Source organism: Rhinoderma darwinii, chromosome 1 (assembly GCF_050947455.1).
Source record: "Rhinoderma darwinii isolate aRhiDar2 chromosome 1, aRhiDar2.hap1, whole genome shotgun sequence".
Taxonomy (NCBI): Eukaryota; Metazoa; Chordata; class Amphibia; order Anura; family Rhinodermatidae; genus Rhinoderma; species Rhinoderma darwinii.
Genome location: NC_134687.1, coordinates 286,403,064 through 286,425,526, shown reverse-complemented (window position 1 = coordinate 286,425,526; position 22,463 = coordinate 286,403,064). Strand labels below are relative to the sequence as shown.

Genomic DNA, 22,463 nt, shown 5'->3' with positions numbered 1-22,463 from the left:
AGTAATGCAATAGCTTTATAGTCAGGGTCGTTACGGACGCGGCAATACCAAATGTGTGTAACTGTTTAACTTTATTTTGTTTTTTTAATAGTAAAGCAGTTTGTAAGGGGAAAAAGTGGGTTTTTCATTTTTTATTTACTTCATTAAATTTTTTTTTTTACTTTTTTACTAGTCCCACTAGGGGACTTCACTATGCGATCCTCCGATCGCTATTATAATACACTGCAATACATTTTGGTATTGCAGTGTATTACTGCCTGTCCGTTTAAAACGGACAGGCATCTGCTAGGTCATGCCTGCGGCATGATCTAGCAGGCAAACCACTCCGATGCGGTGCACGCTATCGAGCCCCGCATCTGAGGGGTTAAACGGGTGAGATAGATATTAATATCGATCTCACCGGCAAAGCAGGGACGCTCCAAGCCCTCAGCTGCCTCTGGCAGCTGAGAGCAGGGAGATTTGACAGCTCCCTGCTCTGTTTACTTATTCCGATGCCGTGACGTAAAAAGTCTATGGCATCGGAATAAGGCCCGTTAGTGACCGACGTAAAAAGACTATGGGCCGGTCACTAACGGGTTAAGAAAAGAAGAATGAGAAGCCGGGGTTATTGGGGTCAATCTATCCTGTTCATAAGCGTGTCGAAGGTTTCGTTCACATCTGCGCTAGGTTTCCATTACCATTTTAATGGCGACGGATCCGGTGCCAATGGTTTCAGTTTGTCTCAGTTGCGCAAGGGTACGTCGTTTTGGCACAATCAATAGTATAGTAGACTACGCTATCGATACCGTCCGAACGACGGAGCCCTTGCACAACAGACAAACTGAATCAATTGGCAACGGATCCGTCACAATTGAAATCAATGGTTATGGAAACTATGGTTTCCATTTGTGTCTGTCAGGGCTCCGTTCCGACGGAAAGCTCTGACGGAACGGAGCCCTAGCGCAGATGTGAACGAAGCCCAAGTTGCAAGTACTTAAAGAAACTAGACTGAGGGGATTAAACTCAGATTTAAGGTCTTCGAATGTGCGAACCACACCCTCAGAAAAAAGGTGTCTGAGGACTAAGGCCTTTACGCTGCCAATCCTCAAACCCTTCTAGTTTATCAAATTCTTTATAAGAGTTGTTTCCCCATATGGGGGTGTAAGGTGTATACCCCACTATCCCCACCATTGCTTTGGCTCTATCTCATACCTTTATAAATCATAGCTAGTGTAGGAAAGTCCATCCTTAGTTCTCACAGCCAGCCAGATTCTAGAATTAAAAAATAGCTGTTTCTCACCAGTCACAACGCTAATTAATTTCCCCATCAGAGTAGACCGTGTCTCCGCTCCCCACCCTATGGCTGTGATCCCAATTTAATATTGCACTTCTATAAATCCCTTGTGAGACCACATATCAAATATAGGATTTCAAGCTGAGCTTCTATTCTGTTAGATCGGATGTCTCTCTTGCAATGAGAGGCTTGAAAATTGGGAAGGTTCTGCTTGGTGGAGAACTTATGAACATTTATAAATATATGTGTGGTCAAATACAAAAGAACTGGAAAATTAGTTATTAATTCAATGAACTGTACAAAGGACAATGTGATTCCGACAGACATCGGAAGAGGTTATTTACAGTTCGTGATCAGGCTGTGGAATGCCCTACCCAAAGAGGCAGCAATGGCAGATACTAGGGTTGCACGATGCATCGAAATTCAATGCCGTGCACCCTCAAACGGTTCAATACCGTTAATTCATGTATTTCGATACCAAGTTGTACAGCCACATTGCCTGGTATCATCAGTGCATATCCGGCCGCATGACATCATGAGGACCGCACACGCACACTTGTCAGGAGCGGGGCAATGGCTGCATTACACAGCCGCAGCCCCGCTCTAATGGTGGAGATCAGAGAAACCGCTCATCACCGATATTCCCTTGAATGCTGCGATCAATTATGACAGCAGCAATCCAGGGGAAAATGAGAAGTGGGATAACCATTTGATCACGCCACAGGGAATCCCTGTGACGCGATCTAGGGACATACCATATATGGGCAGACAGCCCAAGGTCCGTTGAAGGACCCCAGGGCTGTCTCACCATGTTTCTTGTTGTTAGGGCATACTTAGGCATGTCCTGACAACTGCCTATGTACGATCAGTGTATAGATATATGCCAGTACATTAAAGATTAAAAATAGAAAAAAGAAAATACATTAAAATAAAAGTCTCAATACATAAAATATACACATTCGACATAGTCGCGACTAATACACTGCACAACAAATTTATAGCGTCATTTGTGGTGTATGCTCTAAAAAAAAAAAAAAAAAAAAAACCCCCATCAAGACGGCTTTCTTTCACTTATTAACTTGAGGCACATGGTATTATGAATTTCCATGTGCCTCACATTAATAGTAATGAACCCGATCATGTAACTCACATTAACCCAATGTTGTGCATTATGACTAAGAAACATGGAGGGTTAATTACTATTAATGTGAGGCATACGGAGGTTCAAAATTCATCACACCACGTGCTTCACATTAGAAGACGGAAGGACTTTTTTTGGGCTTTTTTTCGTTGTTGGCAAAGTATCGTTTTTGGTATCGAGAATCACAATCACAAAAAAGTAGATGCTTATCTAATAACAAAATGGCATTGAGGGTTATAAATAACTAAACAACGACTGATGCATAATTGATCTTAGAAAGTTTGAACTTTATGGACATGTGTAATTTTTACAACCTATGTAACTATATGGCTGGGTTCACACGACCATGTTACGTCCGTAATGGACGGAACGTATTTCGGCCGCTAATCCCGGACCGAACACACTGCAGGGAGCCGGGCTCCTAGCATCATAGTTATGTACGATGCTAGGAGTCCCTGCCTCGCTGCAGGACAACTGTCCCGTACTGAAAACATGATTACAGTACGGGACAGTTGTCCTGCAGCGAGGCAGGGTCTCCTAGAATCGTACATAACTATGATGCTAGGAGCCCGGCTCCCTGCACTGTGATCGGTCCGGGAATTGTGGCCGAAATACGTTCCGTCCATTACGGACGTAACATGGTCGTGTGAACCCAGCCTATGAGAGGTGCATTTTGCTCCACTTATTATAATCTCCACTGTTTTATCAATAAGGTAGATTTGAAGTAGATGTATACAGCCTCTTTCTTCCACTGAGTAGTTAGAGCATTTGTCACCACCTTTTTGCTGCCCAAGATCGTGACAGACGTTGAATTCAACGTTATAAGTTGTGTAGGAGAGGTGCAATCTTTGTAAAACTTGCACTTTAAATTGATACTGCGCTACAAGTAAGGGCAGGTTTATTCAGGAGTTGCCGATCACCCCACCTTTCCTCCGTTGAAAAACAGTTTTCTCCCTATAAACAGTAATAGCAAGAAAACGGTAAGTCAGCAGGGTGGGAATATTAGCGCCTCATGAATACACCAGTGTCGAGAAGTCGGGGATAGTGGCACCTCATGAATACACCAAACACGTTCTCAAAACACGATGCGAGCACTACACCAATTAAAATTTAAGTTTTACAAAGAGTACAACTCACCTACATAACACTGAATTCAGAGTCTGTCATTATCTTGACAATTTCTTTAACATTGCATGGTCTGAAATATGTTCATTATGCATTTCTGCCGAATTGGTTATGCACGCAGACTTACCTAGTTCCTCCCTAGAGAACGTTAAGAACGTAATATCTTCATTCAAATTTTTGCTGAAATCAATGGAAAGTGTGCTAATCCTTTTCTTAATGTCCTTAATTTTCTGTAAAACATTTAAAGTTGTTAAAGTATAACATTTAGCAGCCGGGAAAGAACACCTTGTCAAAACAAGTACAGTAAATCCATGGTGAGGACACATTAAACCACATACTAGGTAAGCATGTCACCATTAATTCTACTTTTAGTATCTTAAGGTATGTTCCCACACACTGGATCTGATGCAGAAAATCTGCAGCAGAAACGCAAGGAAAATGTGGTCACAGAAATATGCACCAAATATGGTGTTTTACCTGCTCATATTGCTGCGGAAATGCTGTGGTTTTTCCGCAGCGGTTTTACCTGCGGCTTTAGAATTGAACGTGGACTACAGCAAAACAAGTCTGTTGCCGAATTTATGCTCCCCATTGAAGTTATGGACCAAATATACAGCATCTCCGCACAGAACCCGCAACATAAATGGACATGCTGCAGAACCGGGGGAGTCTTTGTTCTATGGCCTGACAGTTTTACGAAGCTGCTGTGTGACCGCTTCCATCACATATAAATATGCCTGAATTATTGGGCGGGGCTACAGAGTTGATCAAAGTGAAACAAATTTATGACATTGGAAACACCACGATGTCCAACAGGACATGCAAACTATACATCTGTTTCATACTGCACAGGAAAGAACAGGGCACCCACACTGATAAATCCCCCAATAGTTTCATATGATTATTGGATTGGTTTCTGCTGCCACATGTTAATAAGATACTATTGGTGAAGTACAAGAGCAAATAAGCTGTACAGTCTGAATACTCATGGCCAAGATAGAACACACAAGGTTCTGATTTGTAGGGAGGTTCTTTTCCTTTAAATGCATAATTATTTACGGAATACACCCCTAGATTGCGTAACTGGACAAAAAATAAAAACCCTCACCTGCTGCTTCTCCGGAGAGAGGTTTAGACCGTTCCTCTGAAAAAGTTTTATCATTCTTTCCAAGAACCTCTTTGCCTCTGGTTTCAAAACGTCAGAAGATAACATGGTCTGTAAAAAAGCATTGACACATCATATGTATACATTACTGGGTAGATAACAAATCCCTAACAAACTCCCTACAGGTACGGAAGAAAATACATAACCACACTTAGAGGATCGGTCACTAGTTTAGTAATGCCCAGTCTGCTAGCTAATCTAATAGGCGCTGTCACACGGATAATGCTAGTGAAAATTGTGTCCCAAAACCATTATTTTAACCCCTTAATGACCAAGCGATTTGTTGAGTTTTTCCATCGTCGCATTCCAAGAGCTATAACTTTTATTTGTCCATCCACATAGCTGTAGATGGTCTTGTTTTTTGCAGGACAAGTTGTGCTTTTTTAATAGCACCATTTTGGGGTACATATAATTTATCGATTAACGTTTATGAACTTATTTTGGGGGGGGGGGGGGGAATAGAAAAAGACAGCAATTTCGCCACACTTTTTTGCATCCTAAATTGACGCCGTATACTGTGCGGTATAAACAACAATACTTTTCCGCCGATGCAGCTGTATGGGGGCTTTTTTTTTGCGGGTCGACTTGTAGAATTTATTGGTGTCATTTTGGAGTAGATGCGACTTTTTGATCACTTTTTATCAAATTCTTTTAAGTCAGGATTCACAGAAAACTTTTTAGATTGCTTTTTATTTTATTTTTTACGGCGTTTGTCAAGTTAAATAATGTAATAGCTTTATAGTTGGGGTCGTTACGGACGCGGCGATACCAAATACTTGTAACTTTGCTTTATTATTTAAAAAAAAAAAAAAGTAATTTGTAAGGGGAAAAAGTAGGTTTCATTTTTTTTTTGCAGTTTATTTATTCATTAAACTTTTTTTTTTTTTTTTTTAACCAGTCCCACCAGTCCAATCGCTATTATAATACACTGCAATACTTCTGCATTACAGTGTATTACTGCCTGTCCGTGTACGGCCTGTGTTAGGCCCCTGGCTGCCGTAGAAGATACCAACACCCTGCACACAGAATGACGGTGGGGTGAGAGGGAGCTCCCTCCAAAACCACTCAGATGCAGTGCTCGCTATTGAGCGCTGCATCTGAAGGGTTAAACGAGTGAGATCGACCATCTCACAGCCTCTGACCAGGGTTGCAATCAGTCCGTAAATTTTCGGATAGTCCACCAAAACGGGCATTTTTTTCGGCCGTCCGTAGCATCCGGCCAAACAAAAAAAAAAACACACTCTCTGGGATTTATCTTCGGAACTTTGAACTGCGCATACAATGAAACGTACATGCACAATGCAAAGGAAGAATAGGCCACGGCCGGGCATATTTTCAAATTCCACGGGATCTGAAAATACGCAGGGCGATGCCAAGTGAGGTCTGTGACGGCCCAGGAGTGGGCCAATCATATCACCTGACGTCACATCAGCGTCAGGAGGTCAAGTGACTGGACTGGTCCACTCCCGGGCCGTCACTGACCCAAGTCAGAAGTGCATTCGCCGCATGACCTCATCTCCTCCTATGGCGAGTCATATCAGGCAGGGTAGCAGTAGGCTACCACTACCGCTCTGTTTGCAGTGTGACACTAAGAGAAAGGGGGGGCTGTAAGTGGCGCTATCTACAAAGGGGGTATGGTGACTGAGGGGCACTTTTATGGTATCATTATTGCCATCTGGGGCACTGTGGACTACGAGTTTGTATAGAGGATGGGGTAAAGGTGGGGTGGGTGCTGGAGAAGCGAGAAACCAACACGTCTGCGTGTCAAATTTTGCAGAGACGAGTCGTGGCTGGAATAAGTCGTCACAGTGGTCTGGGCCAGATGGAAGAAAAAAAAAAAGGGAAAGTGAACGACTAATCAGAGAAATCACCACCTATGTTAGTGTGGCAATGCTACAAGTGGAGCGGTGATTGGTGAGTCACTCCTAGCACATTGCACAGGCAAGGAGTCCATAAAAATTTTGGTCTGTCCGTGATTTTTAGCTCAGTTGTCCAGAAATTTCTGAAGTGGAGGTTGGCAACCCTAAGGCTATGTTCACACGCTTAACAAAACACACCTGAAAATACAGAGCTGTTTAAGAGAAACAGCCTCAGATTTTCAGCCACTTTTTAAGCAACTTGCTTTTTTTACGGACGTTTTTGGAGCGGTCTTCTAGCGAGTCAATGAAAAGTGGCTCCAGAAGTGACATGCACTTCTTTTAACAAGGCATTTTTTTTTTTACACGGCCGTTTTTTTAAAACAGCCGCGTAAAAAACACCTCGTGGGAACGGAACGCAGTTTTTCCCATTTAAATAAATGGGCGGGTGTTTGGAGGCGTTCAGTCCCTGCATTTTTTGCAGTTTTTCGGGGCGTTTATGGCCTGAAAACCTGCTGAAAATAGGTTGTGTGAGCATACCCTAACTCGGACGCTGACCTCTCAGCCTGAAGCTGCTTCACACAGACTAAAGCTGGAGGGAAGCCCCTTATCTCAGGCTGTGGTTCTTGTGTAATATAAAAGAGGATTCAAATCTTTTATACGATACCTGGATTGCAGTTCTTGCTGTGAAACAACCGGAGAGAGAGATCGCCAGTTGAAAACACAGTCGGGAATGGAAGCTGTATACTATATGATCAGGCTGTGTTGCTGGGCAGGGAAGGGGGAGATGTTGTATGACCATTGGACAGCGTCATACAGAAAACATTACAGCGCCCAGAGTGAAAAGAGTCACCTCCTATTTGGCTATTAGATCCACATATTTAGAAAAATGCTCAACTTTGTTTGAAAGAAAAAAAAATTGCACTGTAGTGATCCGCATCATAACGCCTATTAGATTAGTTAGGAGATAGGGAATTAATAAACCAGTGACAGATCCTCGAACGTCTTTTTCACGATCTTTTCTAGTTTGGCGACTAATCAGTTATGTAATGCTATCTTCCATGTAAATTGATGACAAGATTCTATGGCAGAACTTAAGATTGGCATGTCATACGGGGAACGTCACTACCTTGCTATGCCAACTGACATAGAATTCCACTATAATTTATTAAATCATAATGAATTGGTCAGGCGGCTGTGACGCCGTCCACTTTTAGGAGGCCACACGCCCTTCCACAGATGTTTAAATCACTAATAACCAAAGCCTTTTTTAATCTCTCAACACGTCATCATGATTTATGGAATTTAGACTAATAAACGAGTCAGTACATCATAGGTTAACGTACGTAGCTAAATCCACCATTGTGTTACACAACTGACAAATAAAGATAACCTCTATTGTGGCAAAACACCTCCATAAAGGTGGTTCTGAGTAAGAGGAGAATGCCACAGCAGTTAGATTAAATGATGCGATTGAATTTGTATAAGCAGTCACCAATTTAATTCGCCACTTTATTGTCAGGGTGGCGATGCTGAAAGGTTCTTGCTGGTCACGTTAATTCGCCTCCGGCACGGGTAAATAATACTAGGACTCTATTCATGCATCGATTGGTTAACCAAACTAATGTAGTATTCAATTGCGTACTGTACCGGAGGTGTGCCAAGAGTGCCGTTTTGGCAAACCTTTGACCGGTTTGTAGTGGGCTCTTTTTTCCTCCATTTTGCTCAACTGAAAAGTACTACACTGCAGCGATATTTAGATAAGAAAAAAAAAAAATGCATGTGTTAAATGAAAGATCAATGGGCAGATATCCAACTGTGTGCTATACAGTTGCATATGTTTTTGAAAGAAAAGGTATCTCAACTGAATGGGTTAATGTTCCTTTACGGTCAAGAAGAATATGTCCTATGACAAACGGAGTGATGCAGTAGTTTTATTGTAAGGCAGTTCCACTCCAATGGTAAAATAGGGTAATCTTTATTTTCAGTTTGCCATTACAAAATCAGGTAGCGGCATTTAAAACTGTTTTCCCATAACCCATGTCCGTATGCCTTATTAGGGCACACGTCAGAGGGAGTCTACCGCCCAGGACACCCCTCGGAGCAAAGACGCACTTGTAAGGGTATGTTCACACTGCTTCTTTTCGGCCGTCTTTCGGGCCGTAAACGGAGGATAAACGGCTGAAAAATCGGAAGCAGAATGCCTACAAACATCTGCCCATTGTTTGCAACGAGAAAACTGCGTTCTGTTCCGGCGGGCTGCTTTTTTACGTGGCCGTTTTGAAAAGCAGCTGCGTAAAAAAAAGTCCACAAAAAAGTTCATGTCACTTCTTGAGCCGTTTTTCATTGACTATTGAAAAACAGCTCCAAAAAAAGTCTGTAAAAAAAAGCAGTGAAAATCGCGAGTTGCTAAAAAAACATCTGAAAATACGGAGCTGTTTTCAAGATAAAACCGCCCCTGATTTAGACGTTTTTTGAGTTTGCGTGTGAATAGCAGGAAACTGGTGAGGTTATGTGCCATCATAAGGTCTAACCTGTAAGCGCTCAAGTCTCCTATACACATCTTCCCTCATACTTTTCTCTACATCAAACTCAGACAAGCTCTTATCAGCTTCGGTACTTGCTGTTCGGACATCTTTATCGGAAGACACATGTTGAAGGAAATCCAGCATGTTTCTCTCAACTGTAAAAAGAAAAAACAAAAAAACATATTACAGGTGATGTCAGGACACAGAGCAAGATGACAGCAGCAAAAACAGAGAGCCATAACCTATGGAACGCACATTAATCCTTTTAGCAAAGATACAATGCCGGAAATTTCCCCGTGTTACAATAGTGTGCAGTGAGCAGTCAGCTGTTTAATAAGAAAAGCCTGAGCTCAGCATTTGTATAAAGCGATTGGGAGCGGAGATATAAAACTCAGCGCGCAGGAACATTCTACAACCGTGTTTTCTCCCAATTTAATATTACATTGTTCGCATCCTGTAGGACATTAAAGAGGCTCTGTCACCACATTATAAGGTGTAATTCTGTGCCGTGACCACCTAAGGCTCTGTCACCACATTATAAGTGCCCTGTCTCCTACATAAGGAGATCGGCGCTATAATGTAGGTGACAGTAATGCTTTTTATTTAAAAAAACAATCTATTTTTACCACTTTATTAGCGTTTTTAGATTTATGCTAATGAGTTGCTTAATGCCTAAGTGGGCGTGTTTTTACTTTAGACCAAGTGGGCGTTGTACAGAGGAGTGTATGACGCTGACCAATCAGCATCATGCACTCCTCTCCATTCATTTACTCAGCGCATAGGAATCCTGCTAGATCCTTATGTGCTGTCTTATACTAACACATTAACAATACTGAAGTGTTTAGACAGTGAATAGACATTCCACGGGATGTCTATTCACAATCCCTGCACTTCGTTAATGTGTCTGTGGTATTTACAGCAGAGCAAGCGTGATCTCGCTGTAAATGACAGGTTACAACGAGATCACGCTTCCTCGGCTGTAACTACCATAGAAACAGTAACGAAGTGCAGAGATTGTGAATAGACATCCCGTGGAATGTCTATTCACTGTCTAAACACTTCAGTATTGTTAATGTGTTCGTATAAGATAGCACATAAGGATCTAGCAGGATCCCTATGCGCTGAATAAATGAATGGAGAGGAGTGCATGATGCTGATAGGTCAGCGCCATACACTCCTCTGTACAACGCCCACTTGGTCTAAAGTAAAAATACGCTCACTTGGAATTAAGCAACTCATTAGCATAAATCTAAAAACGCTAAAAGTGGTAAAAATAGATAGTTCTTTTTTTTTTTAAAAAAAAGCACTGCTGTCACCTACATTATAGCGCCCATCTCCTTATGTAGGAGACAGGGCACTTATAATGTGGTTACAGAGCCTCTTTAAATAGGGCTAGAAGAAGGTCACGGCACAGAATTACACCTTCGCACTAAAAGCATTTTAACTATGTAATATAAAATATGTCAATATGATTCCCCTGAGAACAGAGGCCATGTCCGCAGTACTGTGCCGTGCACACACGTATATGGACACAATGGGCACAAAGAGAGGAGTACTACCAGGGTGCTGCATGGACACAGACCGCACAATCCAGCAGCTGCAACCCCAAGTGAGAGGACTTCATGTGCTCAGATAGAAGAGAACAACTTCTATGGAGCTCTAGATGCACCTTTCTGAAGGTAGAAAAAGAGAACATAAAAAAAAAAAAACAACACACCTTTAAGGCTTTGTTCACATCTGCGCCAGCTTTTCGGCAGAACGGGACCCTGACCGACAAACTGAAACCAAAGGTTTCCGTTTCCTTTGATTTCAAAGGTTTCCATTTGTCTCCGTTGTGCAAGGGTTCCGTCGTTTTGACAGAATCAATAGCGTAGTCGGCTACGTTATGGATTCCGTCAATACACTTGCACAACCGAGAGGTCAATGGTGATAGAAACGGTAACCTTTGGTTTCCGTTTGTGTCAGACAGGGTCACGTGGGAATGAGAACCTGGTGCAGATGTGAACGAAGCCTAAGACGGTCTACAGTAAACATCCCAAATATAGACTTGAGATTGCTGTAAATAGCAGCCAATAGATTGATAACCAGGTCGGAGAGCAAATACGAGGCGTTTTAGTTCCCCGCAGCAACCTCGCCCTAGGTTCTCACAGTGGGGATGGTCTGGCTAGCAATGTCTTAGGGCATTCCTAATAATTCAATAAGTGAAGGTACTCAGATCTGGAGGCACTCCCTAAAAATTCAGTTCTAGCAAGAAGATAAATTCCAATTGTGATTTTCCACACACAGGTGTCTGTCCAATAATCTGGTCACGCATGGCACTGGATTAGCAATGAGAATTAGCACGGTACGTGGATTGGATAGCAGCTTACCTGCATACTCCACTTCTACATCAGCCAGCGCTTTCAGGGAGTTTTCATAGCTGACACAATGGCTGTCGAGGCTTCCCACCGTGTCATATACACGCTTGGTTTTCTCGATCAGCTTGCAGGCCATTGAGCGGATTTGTTCTGGAGTAAGATTCCACCGGAGACGGTTCTCTTCATTCTTGGGAGGCAGCTCCATCATATGCCCTATGAATAGAGAAGAACTATTGTGAATGATCAGTGGCATAGACATAGCAGACATGACTATTACATACTGTATAGCAGCAACTCCTAAACTTTTTACCACAGAGGAAGCTGCTAATAGGAGGATTTCAGAACTGCACATATGAGCTACCTACCCCATAACCACTACTTTACATCACACAGGCCTCAGAAATCCCACTGAAGAACACTAGTCCGGCTGATAACAGCGAACAATAGAGTGCTTAAACTACAAGAAAGACAGTCTTTAGGCATTATAGCCCTTTAACACCCTGTTCTAACCTATTAAAATGGAGTAACCGGACTCACTGGGTTCCTGCAGTTTTCCTATTCACCAGAGCGGCTGAGGCAGGCGATATAATAAATGAACTAGACACACTATGGATAACGCCCCCTATACCTCAGAGGAGCCCCTTCCCAAGCCTTTTCCCCCCTCAGCTGATAACCTGCACACCGCCCACGGATCTACCGCCGGTACCTGTTGGCGCCATGTTATACGTCTGTCAAAGAACACTCCAGAACAGCCGTGACGCGCGGTGCCGTGTGGGCGGTGCGATGTCACGTGTTTCTCACTCTCTGGGGAGGGTAGAATTGGGAGTCGTCTTTATAGTTTCTGTATAATTATACTTTTATTAGTGTGATTACAATGTGATTGGTAGACTGCCTACTGTAAACAGCGCAAACACCAGCACCTTATGTGCAGGAGCCGCAAATGTACGTCACTTCCTGCGCTGACTTCACCACAGCAGCAACTTCCGTATCCGCTTCCAGGGACGGTGGTCGCATGTGTAGTGTTGGTAAGACGGAGTCTTATTGCTTGGTTAGGGGGTTCGTATTCCTAATGAAGTGACACGGGGGCTTCTGACACGTCCATTGCTGCGCCTGCGTGTGGGACAGGAACATGTGGCATGTGTGTATCTGGAGGGGGTTCTGTCACTAGCAGGTGACATCGTGTCCTCCCGCTAGAAGATATGGCCACACGTATGCATGTAGATGGGTCTGGAGCTTTTCAGAACTGCACCTAGATGACCATAATCTGTCAGTAATCTTATTGAGGAACGCTGCAGTCAGCCGCTCCCAACCATAAAATGGCAGATAACAGGGAGCAATAGGAATCGCACAGCCTAAGACTTCATGCACACAACTGAGTGTTCGCGTCCGCAACTTATCTGCAAAAGCTCAGGACAAGTAATGTCATGGTCCGGGTTTGCGGGTTCACGCTACTAGTGAAATATGTTTTTGTTGTTGTGGATCTGCGAACCCCGATGAGACACGGATGCGCAAGGAAGGTTTTTTGCAGTCTAATGGACCACAACGGATCCATGGTTTTGTGGCCCCGCAAAAACAATACTGTCATGTGCATGATCCCTTCGATGTGACTGACTAAGGCCCCATGCACACGAACGTGCTTTTGTAGCCGCAATTCCCCCAAAAATCCACGGGAGAATCGCGGCCCCATTTGTTTCTATGGGCCCATGTACACGACTGTGGTTTCCACGGTCCGTGCATGGCCCCAGAGCCCGGACCGCAGAAAGAACAGACATGTCTTATTACGGCCGTGTTCTGTGGTCCGGGCTCATTGAAAATAATGGACGCAGCCGTGTGCACAGCCCGCGATTTGTGGGCGGCTCGCGGGTGACACTCGCCGGCCGACCCGAAAATCACGGTCGTGTGTAGGAGGTCTGAGGTATGTGATGCTAAAATGAGTCTTTGGGAGGCAGATCTTTCCAGCTTTGGTGTCGGTCATCCCCAGGAGTGCTTGATATTCCATTGCTTTTTATTTCTGAATTGATCACTCTGAATGTGAAATTTATCCAAATCCCTAGAAACAGAATGCCCCCGAGTCGTCTTCCAATTCTATTGTTTCTTAAAGGGGTTTTCCAGCTTCTGACAACTGATGACGTATCCACCTATCCATTCATTTCAACGAGCCTGGACCGCAAGATGCGGCCGTAATAAGACATGTCCGTTCTTTTTGCGGTCCAGGCTCCTGGGCAATGCACGGACCATGGAAACCACAGTCGTGTGCATGGGCCCATTGAAATTAATTGGGCCGCGATTCCCCCGCAAAAATAAGTTTGTGTGCGTGGGCCCGAAGTCTAGCTGAATCCCTATAGTGAAAAGTTACACACTGTTCTAATATACGTAATCAATTCCTCATAGTTTTCATGATCTTTGTCTGCTGTCATGAAGGAGAACATTCTTGTTTTCATCCAGATACTCAAAATTACAGACCTGATCGTTCTCACAACTGCGGCTCTGTTCACATCTGCACCAGGAATTATTTTTTCCTGTTCCGTCATAGGAGCAGAAAAACGGAATGCAATGCTGTGACGGACTCATCACATGAGAGGACACAAACTGCGCCTGACGGACCCTATTGACTTTAATGGGTCCGATCGGGTTTTTGGCATGGTGTCCATATTTTTGACGGGACCTGTGACTGAAGCCTCTACTTGATCATCCAATGCAGGTGTGAATACAGCCTGAGCAGTGGATACAATTGTATCCGTCAACAAATAGACTGGATACTTTGTGTTGAAAGTAAATCACAAGTTTTTTTTAAATGAGCTTTTGATTAATACAGTGATTAAAGGGGTTGTCTATATGCCCTATGAAAGGGGTATTTCCTAAATCATCACCTAACCACAGGATAGATGATACTTTTCTGATCTTTGAAGGCTACACCATTAAGACCCCCACCGATTGTGAGAACGTGGATCCCGAACACCCAGATCCTGGGTGCTGCTGCTCCATTCAAAGTCTATGGGAATGACGAAAACAGACGAGTACATCGCTCGGCTGTTTGTCACTCATAGACAGTGAATGGAACAGCGGGCGCATGCGTGGCTACCACTCTGTTCAAGCTCCTCGTCACTGCAGGGGGTGCAGTGAAGAGGATCTGGGGGTCTGGAACCCTCGTTCTCCTGATCGGTGGGCGATCACAAAAATATGACCTATCCCGTGGATAGGTGATAATTTTATACATTTGAGAAAACCCCTTTAAGGCATTCGGATAAAATTTAGATGGCTCTGCCTGAGTGGAGGGCCACTGATTAACCACCATGTAATACAACTGCTACTGGCCACATCATTTTCTGCAACATTAGCCGTTTGCCAAGGGGCTCTCAGAACGGTGGCTCTCAGAACGGTGGCTCTCAGAACTAAAGGATTGTCTGTGATGAGACAACCCCTTTAGGCTTTATTCACATAAAACCGGAAAACCCCTTTAATGGGATAGACCGCAGCATCTTTTTTTACTGCAGATTTATTTATTTTTTTAAACAAGTTTGTGTATATTTTCACCCATGCTTATATTTGCAAAATGCCTGAACAATGTCTTTATGTACTTGCAGGTACTGCTCTTGTGAGGAAAGGTGTTTACATATATCATGGCAGATAAGAAGCATTTGGCATTTTCCATCATCCAATACTTGCAGGACCAGCTTCACAATGGTGGACTTTCCTCTGATGCCCAGGAGAGTCTGGAAGGTATTGTATTTAGCATTCATGCGGTCTGTCATATTAGTCTCCTTACTAAAGACTATGGGTATATACACTCACACGTAGCAGTTAAGGTGCCGTTAGAACCGGCATCAAAAACATAACTAGAAAACGGCATTATTTTTTTACTGCTTATTTGGTGTGTTTTTCGATGCGGTTTCGGTTAAAAACGGTATCGAAAACACACCAAATCTTGGTAAGAGTGCATGTGGTCTTTCAGATTAGTTTTTGATGCAGGTTTTTATCTGTCTGAAATCTTAATGAAAATCAGATCAAACCTGTTTCTGGCTGTAAGTGTCCGTTCACACGTTGCAATTAACGCATGCGTAAACCGCATGTGTTTTTACCGCAACCGCATAGAGAAGCGCATTAAATTGCAGTAAAAACTCATCCGATTTTGAGTTGCGGTTCTAACGTGTAAATAGATCCTTAGGCTGGAATCACACTTGCAGTTGTTGATGCAGTTTTTTTTGTTCCGATTCAGGAAGGGACCCAACAGGAAGGAAAAGTATAAGTCCTTCATTTATACTTCCCATTGCTTTTAAATCCACCCCTGGTTTAGGCTGGATTCACACAGTGCAGGCAAAACATTATTTTTTTTGCTGTGACCCCGTCAAAACCACAGCGTTTTGCCACAGTCGCCACAAAAAACGCCTTTTGACTGCACCATGAGAACCAAGCCATAGGCTAAAAAAACTTCATGTGTGATTCTAGCCTTAGGGTCCATTCACATGTTGAGATAGAGTTAGAACCGCATCTGAAAACCGCATGCGGTTCTACTGCGATTTGGTGCGTTTTTCAATGCATCATATTGAGGTAAAATCGCATGTGATTTTCGGATGCGTTTTTTGATGCGGTTCTAATCGTACCTCAATCATAATGTGTGAATGTACCCTTAGGCCTTATTCACACAGTGGAGTTTTCGTTACGTTTTTGAAGCCACAGCAAGAAGTGGATTGTAAAGGGAGGGGAAGTATATTGGAAAGATTCTACTTCGTTTTTACTTATTTTTTTAATCCAGTCCTGACTGCTTCAAAAAACTGCAACAAAGAAACTGCACTGTATGTATATACGCTTAAGCATGTGTCTGCTGCAGGAGTTTTATCACCAATGCTATATTATAGGAGTTGGCCGCTTTGTCTGTTAACAAATGTGTGGGAAAGATGAATATATGCAACTTACTGATACCTACTTTGTAGAACGTCTGCGCCGTTTCCTCTATTTGCGGAGTCATGCCCCCTGGTTAGCTTAGGCTTCTTTCACACTAGTGTTAGTATACGTTTATCTCTCTTCCGTCAGAGGAAGAGAGGATCGAAAGATTAAACGGAAAGCAACGGTTCCTTCAGAATTACCTTTGATTTCAATGGTAATTCTTTTGTTTTAGTTTCTTTCCGTTTGTCTCCGTTCGCTAGGTTTCCGTTGTTTGTTTTTTTCACGGAAACAAAGGATCTGCAGACTGCATTTTTGCTTCCGTGAAAAAACACCAGAAACTTAGCGAACGGACAGATGAAACGAAAGAATTCCCATTGAAATCAATGGTAATTTTAACGCAATCGTCGCTTTCCGTTTAATATTTCGATCCTCTCTTCCTCTGACAGGAGAGCGGTAAACATATATTAACGGTAGTGTGAACTTAGCCTAAGCCTCTTGTCCCGAGCGCCCTCTGCTCCTGTCTAGAAAATTCCCGCAGATGGAGGGTAATGTGATGCGACACGTCCATCAGCCTGCTCCAGTGGAACAGACTGCGTCCCTGCTAGTTTCCTGGTCATCCAGGACCTGTGCAGGTGCAGATGAAAGTATTGTACGAAGTATAAACTGAGAAGAGCAAATCTACTTTTCTCATTTTAAGGGCTTATTCACACGAACGTGATATACGTCCGTGCTACGCGTGTGATTTTCACGTGCGTCACACGGACCTATGTTAATGAATGGGGCCGTTCAGACTGTCAGTGAATTTCACGCAGCGTGTGTCCGCTGCGTGAAACTCATGACATGTCCTATATTTGGTCATGTTTCGCGCTGCATGCACCCATTGAAGTCAGTGGGTGCGTGCAAATCGTGCTCGGAAGCACTTCTGGGTGCCGCGCGTGATTCGCGCAACAGTAGTAAAATGAATGAATACAGAAAAGCACCACATGCTTTTCTGTTTACAAACATAAAAACAGAGTGTCATAATGATGGCGGCTGCACGAAAATCACATAGCCGCGCATCATATGCTGCTGACACGGAGCTTTTGCGCGCGCAAAACGCACACACTCGTGTGAATCCGGCCTAAACTTGATCACAGGATTCAATGTCACCAGGCTGTTGCGGAGCTGTGCATGCCCTTGAAGGGAAACATCCACCCCAGTATTTAGAGGAAATTAATTGTAAAATGTTTGGTATAACGTATACGCATGTAGTGACCGCTTGATTTAGGAGCAGTTTTCTTTGTGCCAAGTGCCCTTAGATTTAAGCTATGCAATCTTCGCTATGAACAATAATGTTAGGTCATGGCAATTTGCAACCATCTCCCTTCTCATGTACAATATGTTAACCCCTTCAGGACACAGCCTGTTTTGGCCTTGTGGACGCAGGCGATTTTTTTTCAAATCTAACGTGTTAGTTTATATGATAATAACTTTGGAATGCTTTTACCTATCCAAGCGATTCCGCGATTTATTTTTTTTTGTGACATATTGTACTTTACGTCAGTGAAAAAATTTGGTCGCTAAATTCAGTATTTATTTGTGAAAAACAACAAAATTTCGAGAAAATTTGCAAAAAATAGCATTTTTCTAAATTTGAATGTATCTGCTTGTCAGACAGATAGTTATACCACACAAAATAGTGACTAGTTAACATTTCCCATATGTCTACTTTGTTTGCATCGTTTTTTGAACGTCCTTTATTTTTCAGGACGTTACAAGGCTTATAAGTTTAGCAACAATTTCTCACATTTTCAAGAAATTTCCAAAACCTATTTTTTCATGGACCACTTCGGTCCTGAAGTGGCTTTGAGGGCCTTTATATATTAGAAACTACCCATAAATCGACCCATTTTAAAAACTGCACCCCTCAAAGTATTCAAAACCGCATTAAGAAAGTTTCTTAAGCGTTTAGGCGTTTCACAGGAATTAAGGCAAAGTAGAGGTGTAATTTATAAATGTAATTATTTTTTTTTTTGCAGAAATTCATTTGTAATAAAAAAAAATCTGTAACAAAAAAGGTTTTACATGAGAAACGCAACTCAATATTTATTGCCCACATTCTGCAGTTTTTATAAATATTCCACATGTGGCCCTAGTGTGATAATGGACTGAAACACCGGCCTCAGAAGCAAAGGGGCACCTAGTGGATTTTGGGGCCTCTTTTTTTATTACAATATATTTTAGACTCCCATGTCAGGTTTGAAGGGCTCTTGTGGTGCCAAAACAGTGGAAACCCCCAAAAAGTTACCCCATTTTTTAAACCACACCCCTCAAGGAATTGATCTAGTTGTATAGTGAGCATTTTAACCCCACAGGATTTTTCCTGAATTTATTGGAATTAGTCTGTGAAGATGAAAATCTACATTTCTTCTGAAGAAATATAGACATTTTTGCAAGGAATAAAGGAGAAAAAACACCCCAACATTTGTAAAGAAATTTCTCCTGATTACGGCAATACCCCATATGTGGTCATAAACTTATATTTGAACAGACGACAGCCCTCAGAAGGGAAGGAGCGACACTTGGCACCGAAAACCATTATAGCAAAATTTGAGCTCCAAAAGCCATGTCGCATTTGCAACGCCCTGGAGGGACCAAAACAGCGGAAACCCCCCAAAAGTGACCCCATTCACTATCCGAATCCAAGAGAGCATTCAGCGGTATATAACTTGCGTGCCATTTTTTTTTTTTACGTATTTTTATTTATTTTTACTTATTTTTTGTAACAATTTTAATAAAAGTAACAAAGAAAAAGTCCACTAATTAATTGATCAATAAATTTATAAACGACCCTAACAATTAGTATCTAGAATTAATAGAACTGTAAAATATAGGAAGAAATAATTTTATCTAAATGTGTGTATATATTAGAACGAATCAATTGTTGAACAACTAATAATTAATAACTTTATGAACGACACTAACAATCAATTATTTGATATGTAGAATTAATGAAATAAATAATTTCTATGAATATTTGTATATGTATATATTACATGTGCGTATATCTGTACCACATTATAGATATATATGTAATTCATTAAATCACAACTAAATTATGACAACCCTAATAAATAATACATTTATGAACAACCCTGACAATGAATCAATGTATTTAGAATTTACAGACGTGTAAAATATATGGAGATTTATGTAAGTATATGTGTGTATATACCTATCACATGTACGTATTTTACTTTCTACAGTTGCAATACAGTGCCTGGAAACAGCATTTGACGTTTCTATGGAAGATCAAAGCTTGGCTGTATTGCAAACACTGCCAGAGTTATTTGCTGCAGCTACACTACAGGTAAAGTGTTGTTTGTTTTTGGTTTTTTTTAAATGTAGATATGCAATAGCAAAGCTGATATCCATGTCCATGAACAAATCCTAAATTCTTTCATGAGAAAAAACATGCAGTGCATGGCATGCGCCAAATGTATTGTATTTTTGCCGCTTTGTCTACATGGACGGTTTTTAAGTGAGACCTATTTACAATTATTGAGGTAAATTATTAGTGTATGCCAACCATGAGCTAATTAAAATGGGTTTTCCAGGCTTTAAAAAAAAACGAAATAAATAAAATGTGGCGTTTAGCTGGTTCTGTGGTCTCCTGCCAATCTTTGTTACAACGCTTCAACAATGACATGTTGTCCAGACGTGACTGCGGCAGCCATTCACTGGTGATATTATCGTCATATGATCTAGAAGTCTTGAGACAGCCCCTTTCAACATCACCGCAGTGTATTTGTAGTAGCCTAGAAACTGGGTGCATATTTTTTGTTTTGCACCCAAAAACTGATTGACTATATTGTACATACATACACTAATATGAGGTATTAATAATGCAATTGTTTGCCTCTAATGACTTTAAATTCATCCACATACCCACCTGAGTTCACAGGTTTATGACACTAGATGGCATAAGTACATTGTTCTTCAGTTACAGATGGTTGTCGGGGTTTAGTACAACGGGGAGAATTCTTTGAGTTGTCCTATAGGACGTCTTCAGTGGTTTGTCAGGATTTATGTTATGTGATCAGTCGGAATGATGTCACTTCATAACAGTTACTGGGTGAATGACCAATTTGACCACAATCCAGTACTTAAAGGCAATGTAGACCATTTGAACTCCAATTTTTTTTAAATTTTTTTATTTTTTATTTTTTGGGGTTTATTAAACCATGTTTTAGATAAAATTATTTTTTTTTGTACTTTTTTTTTTTTTTTTTTTTTTTAAATACAGCTTCTATGTATCCTGCATACATAGAAGCAGTATCTTGCCATAAAAGCCGACTTTTATGTGGTCAGCTGGATTACAGGGTGTACATAGCCTTTAAAAGAGTTGTCTAGTTTAGAAAACACATTTTAATATACCCTATTCGGAAATTCTGAGTAAGTAGAGGAGGGGTCCTCTGTTAAGGGTCCTCATCTCTTGGCCAGAGTGGTGAGCAATTATATAGAGCAACTCTCGATCTGGAGGACCTGTCATGTCCTGCGTTACACAGACAACCCATTGATTTGAATTGGCACTGATCGCTGGGGGTCCCAGCAGGAGGGGATACTTTGTGATCTGCTTATTGTCAAGCGACCTTTCTATTTTACGTAGGGATTGTCTTAAGCCTTACTGTACATATAAACTAATCATTATGGATGAAACCAAAGTATTAAGATTTTTGTTCATTTTTTATTTGTTTAAGGAACCTTCACCAACGACCTCTAATTGTGCTTCTCCATCAGATGAGGATGTAGTAGAAGCCGAGAGACTGAAAACAGAAGGTGAAATACATTAGGAATAATTACTATTATAGTTATTTTTTGTGGGGATCTTTTTAACCCCTTTCCGTCATTTGAAGTACATCATACAGTGAAGGAAATAAGTATTTGATCCCTTGCTGATTTTGTAAGTTTGCCCACTGTCAAAGACATGAACAGTCTAGAATTTTTAGACACAACCCCCAAATATAAAAGTTTAGTGTACAGATACAGTACCAGAACTAAGCTCAGTACATAAATACAGCATCAGAACCAGGCTCAGTACATAAATACAACACTAGAACAAAGCTCAGTACATAAATACACAGCACCAGAACCAAGCTCTCTACATATATACATCCCCAGAACCAAGCTCATTACATATATACAACACCAGAGCAAAGCTCAGTACCTAAATACAGCACCAGAACCAAGCTCAGTACATACAGTGAAGGAAATAAGTATTTGATCCCTTGCTGATTTTGTAAGTATGCCCACTGTCAAAGACATGAACAGTCTAGAATTTTTAGGCTAGGTTAATTTTGCCAGTGAGAGAGAGATTATATTTAAAAAAAAAAAAAACAATCACATTGTCAAAATTATATATATTTATTTGCATTGTGCACAGAGAAATAAGTATTTGATCCCTTTGGCAAACAAGACTTAATACTTGGTGGCAAAACCCTTGTTGGCAAGCACAGCAGTCAGACGTTTCTTGTAGTTGATGATGAGGTTTGCACACATGTTAGATGGAATTTTGGCCCACTCCTCTTTGCAGATCATCTGTAAATCATTAAGATTTCGAGGCTGTTGCTTGGCAACTCGGATCTTCAGCTCCCTCCATAAGTTTTCGATGGGATTAAGGTCTGGAGACTGGCTAGGCCACTCCATGACCTTAATGTGCTTCTTTTCTTGACAGTGGGGACGGTGTTCTTTGGGTCATAGGCAGCATCTCTCTTCCTCCAAACACGGCGAGTTGAGTTAATGCCAAAGAGCTCAATTTTAGTCTCATCTGACCACAGCACCTTCTCCCAATCACTCAGAATCATCCAGATGTTCATTTGCAAACTTCAGACGGGCCTGTACATGTGCCTTCTTGAGCAGGGGGACCTTGCGGCCACTGCAGGATTTTAATCCATTACGGCGTAATGTGTTACCAATGGTTTTCTTGGTGACTGTGGTGCCAGCTGCCTTGAGATCATTGACAAGTCCCCCCCCGTGTAGTTTTCGGCTGAGCTCTCACCTTCCTCAGGATCAAGGATACCCCACGAGGTGAGATTTTGCATGGGGGAGCCCCAGATCGATGTCGATTGACAGTCATTTTGTATGTCTTCCATTTT

General features: G+C 41.9%; 2 protein-coding genes across 6 annotated transcripts in view; one reads left to right on the top strand and one right to left on the bottom strand.

Annotated features, from left to right (window-relative positions):
- THOP1 (thimet oligopeptidase 1) overlaps positions 1-12,445 on the bottom strand; it is a 44,947-nt gene extending 32,502 nt beyond the window's left edge. The window contains exons 1-5 of one of the 4 annotated variants that reach the window (XM_075825290.1): positions 12,366-12,445; positions 11,458-11,658; positions 9,095-9,243; positions 4,648-4,755; positions 3,667-3,769 (exon numbers count right to left, since the gene is read on the bottom strand). In XM_075825290.1, the coding sequence (XP_075681405.1) occupies positions 3,667-3,769; positions 4,648-4,755; positions 9,095-9,243; positions 11,458-11,653 (556 nt within the window). In that variant the 5' untranslated portion in view covers positions 11,654-11,658; positions 12,366-12,445. The other 3 variants (XM_075825288.1, XM_075825291.1, XM_075825289.1) reach the window with 3 other exon arrangements.
- The window catches only part of SGTA (small glutamine rich tetratricopeptide repeat co-chaperone alpha), a 44,756-nt gene continuing 34,532 nt past the window's right edge, over positions 12,240-22,463 (top strand). Inside the window, exons 1-4 of one of the 2 annotated variants that reach the window (XM_075825293.1) lie at positions 12,240-12,470; positions 15,030-15,165; positions 19,575-19,678; positions 21,069-21,147. In XM_075825293.1, the coding sequence (XP_075681408.1) occupies positions 15,066-15,165; positions 19,575-19,678; positions 21,069-21,147 (283 nt within the window). In that variant the 5' untranslated portion in view covers positions 12,240-12,470; positions 15,030-15,065. The remainder of the gene's footprint in view (positions 12,471-15,029; positions 15,166-19,574; positions 19,679-21,068; positions 21,148-22,463) is intronic. The other variant, XM_075825292.1, reaches the window with a different exon arrangement.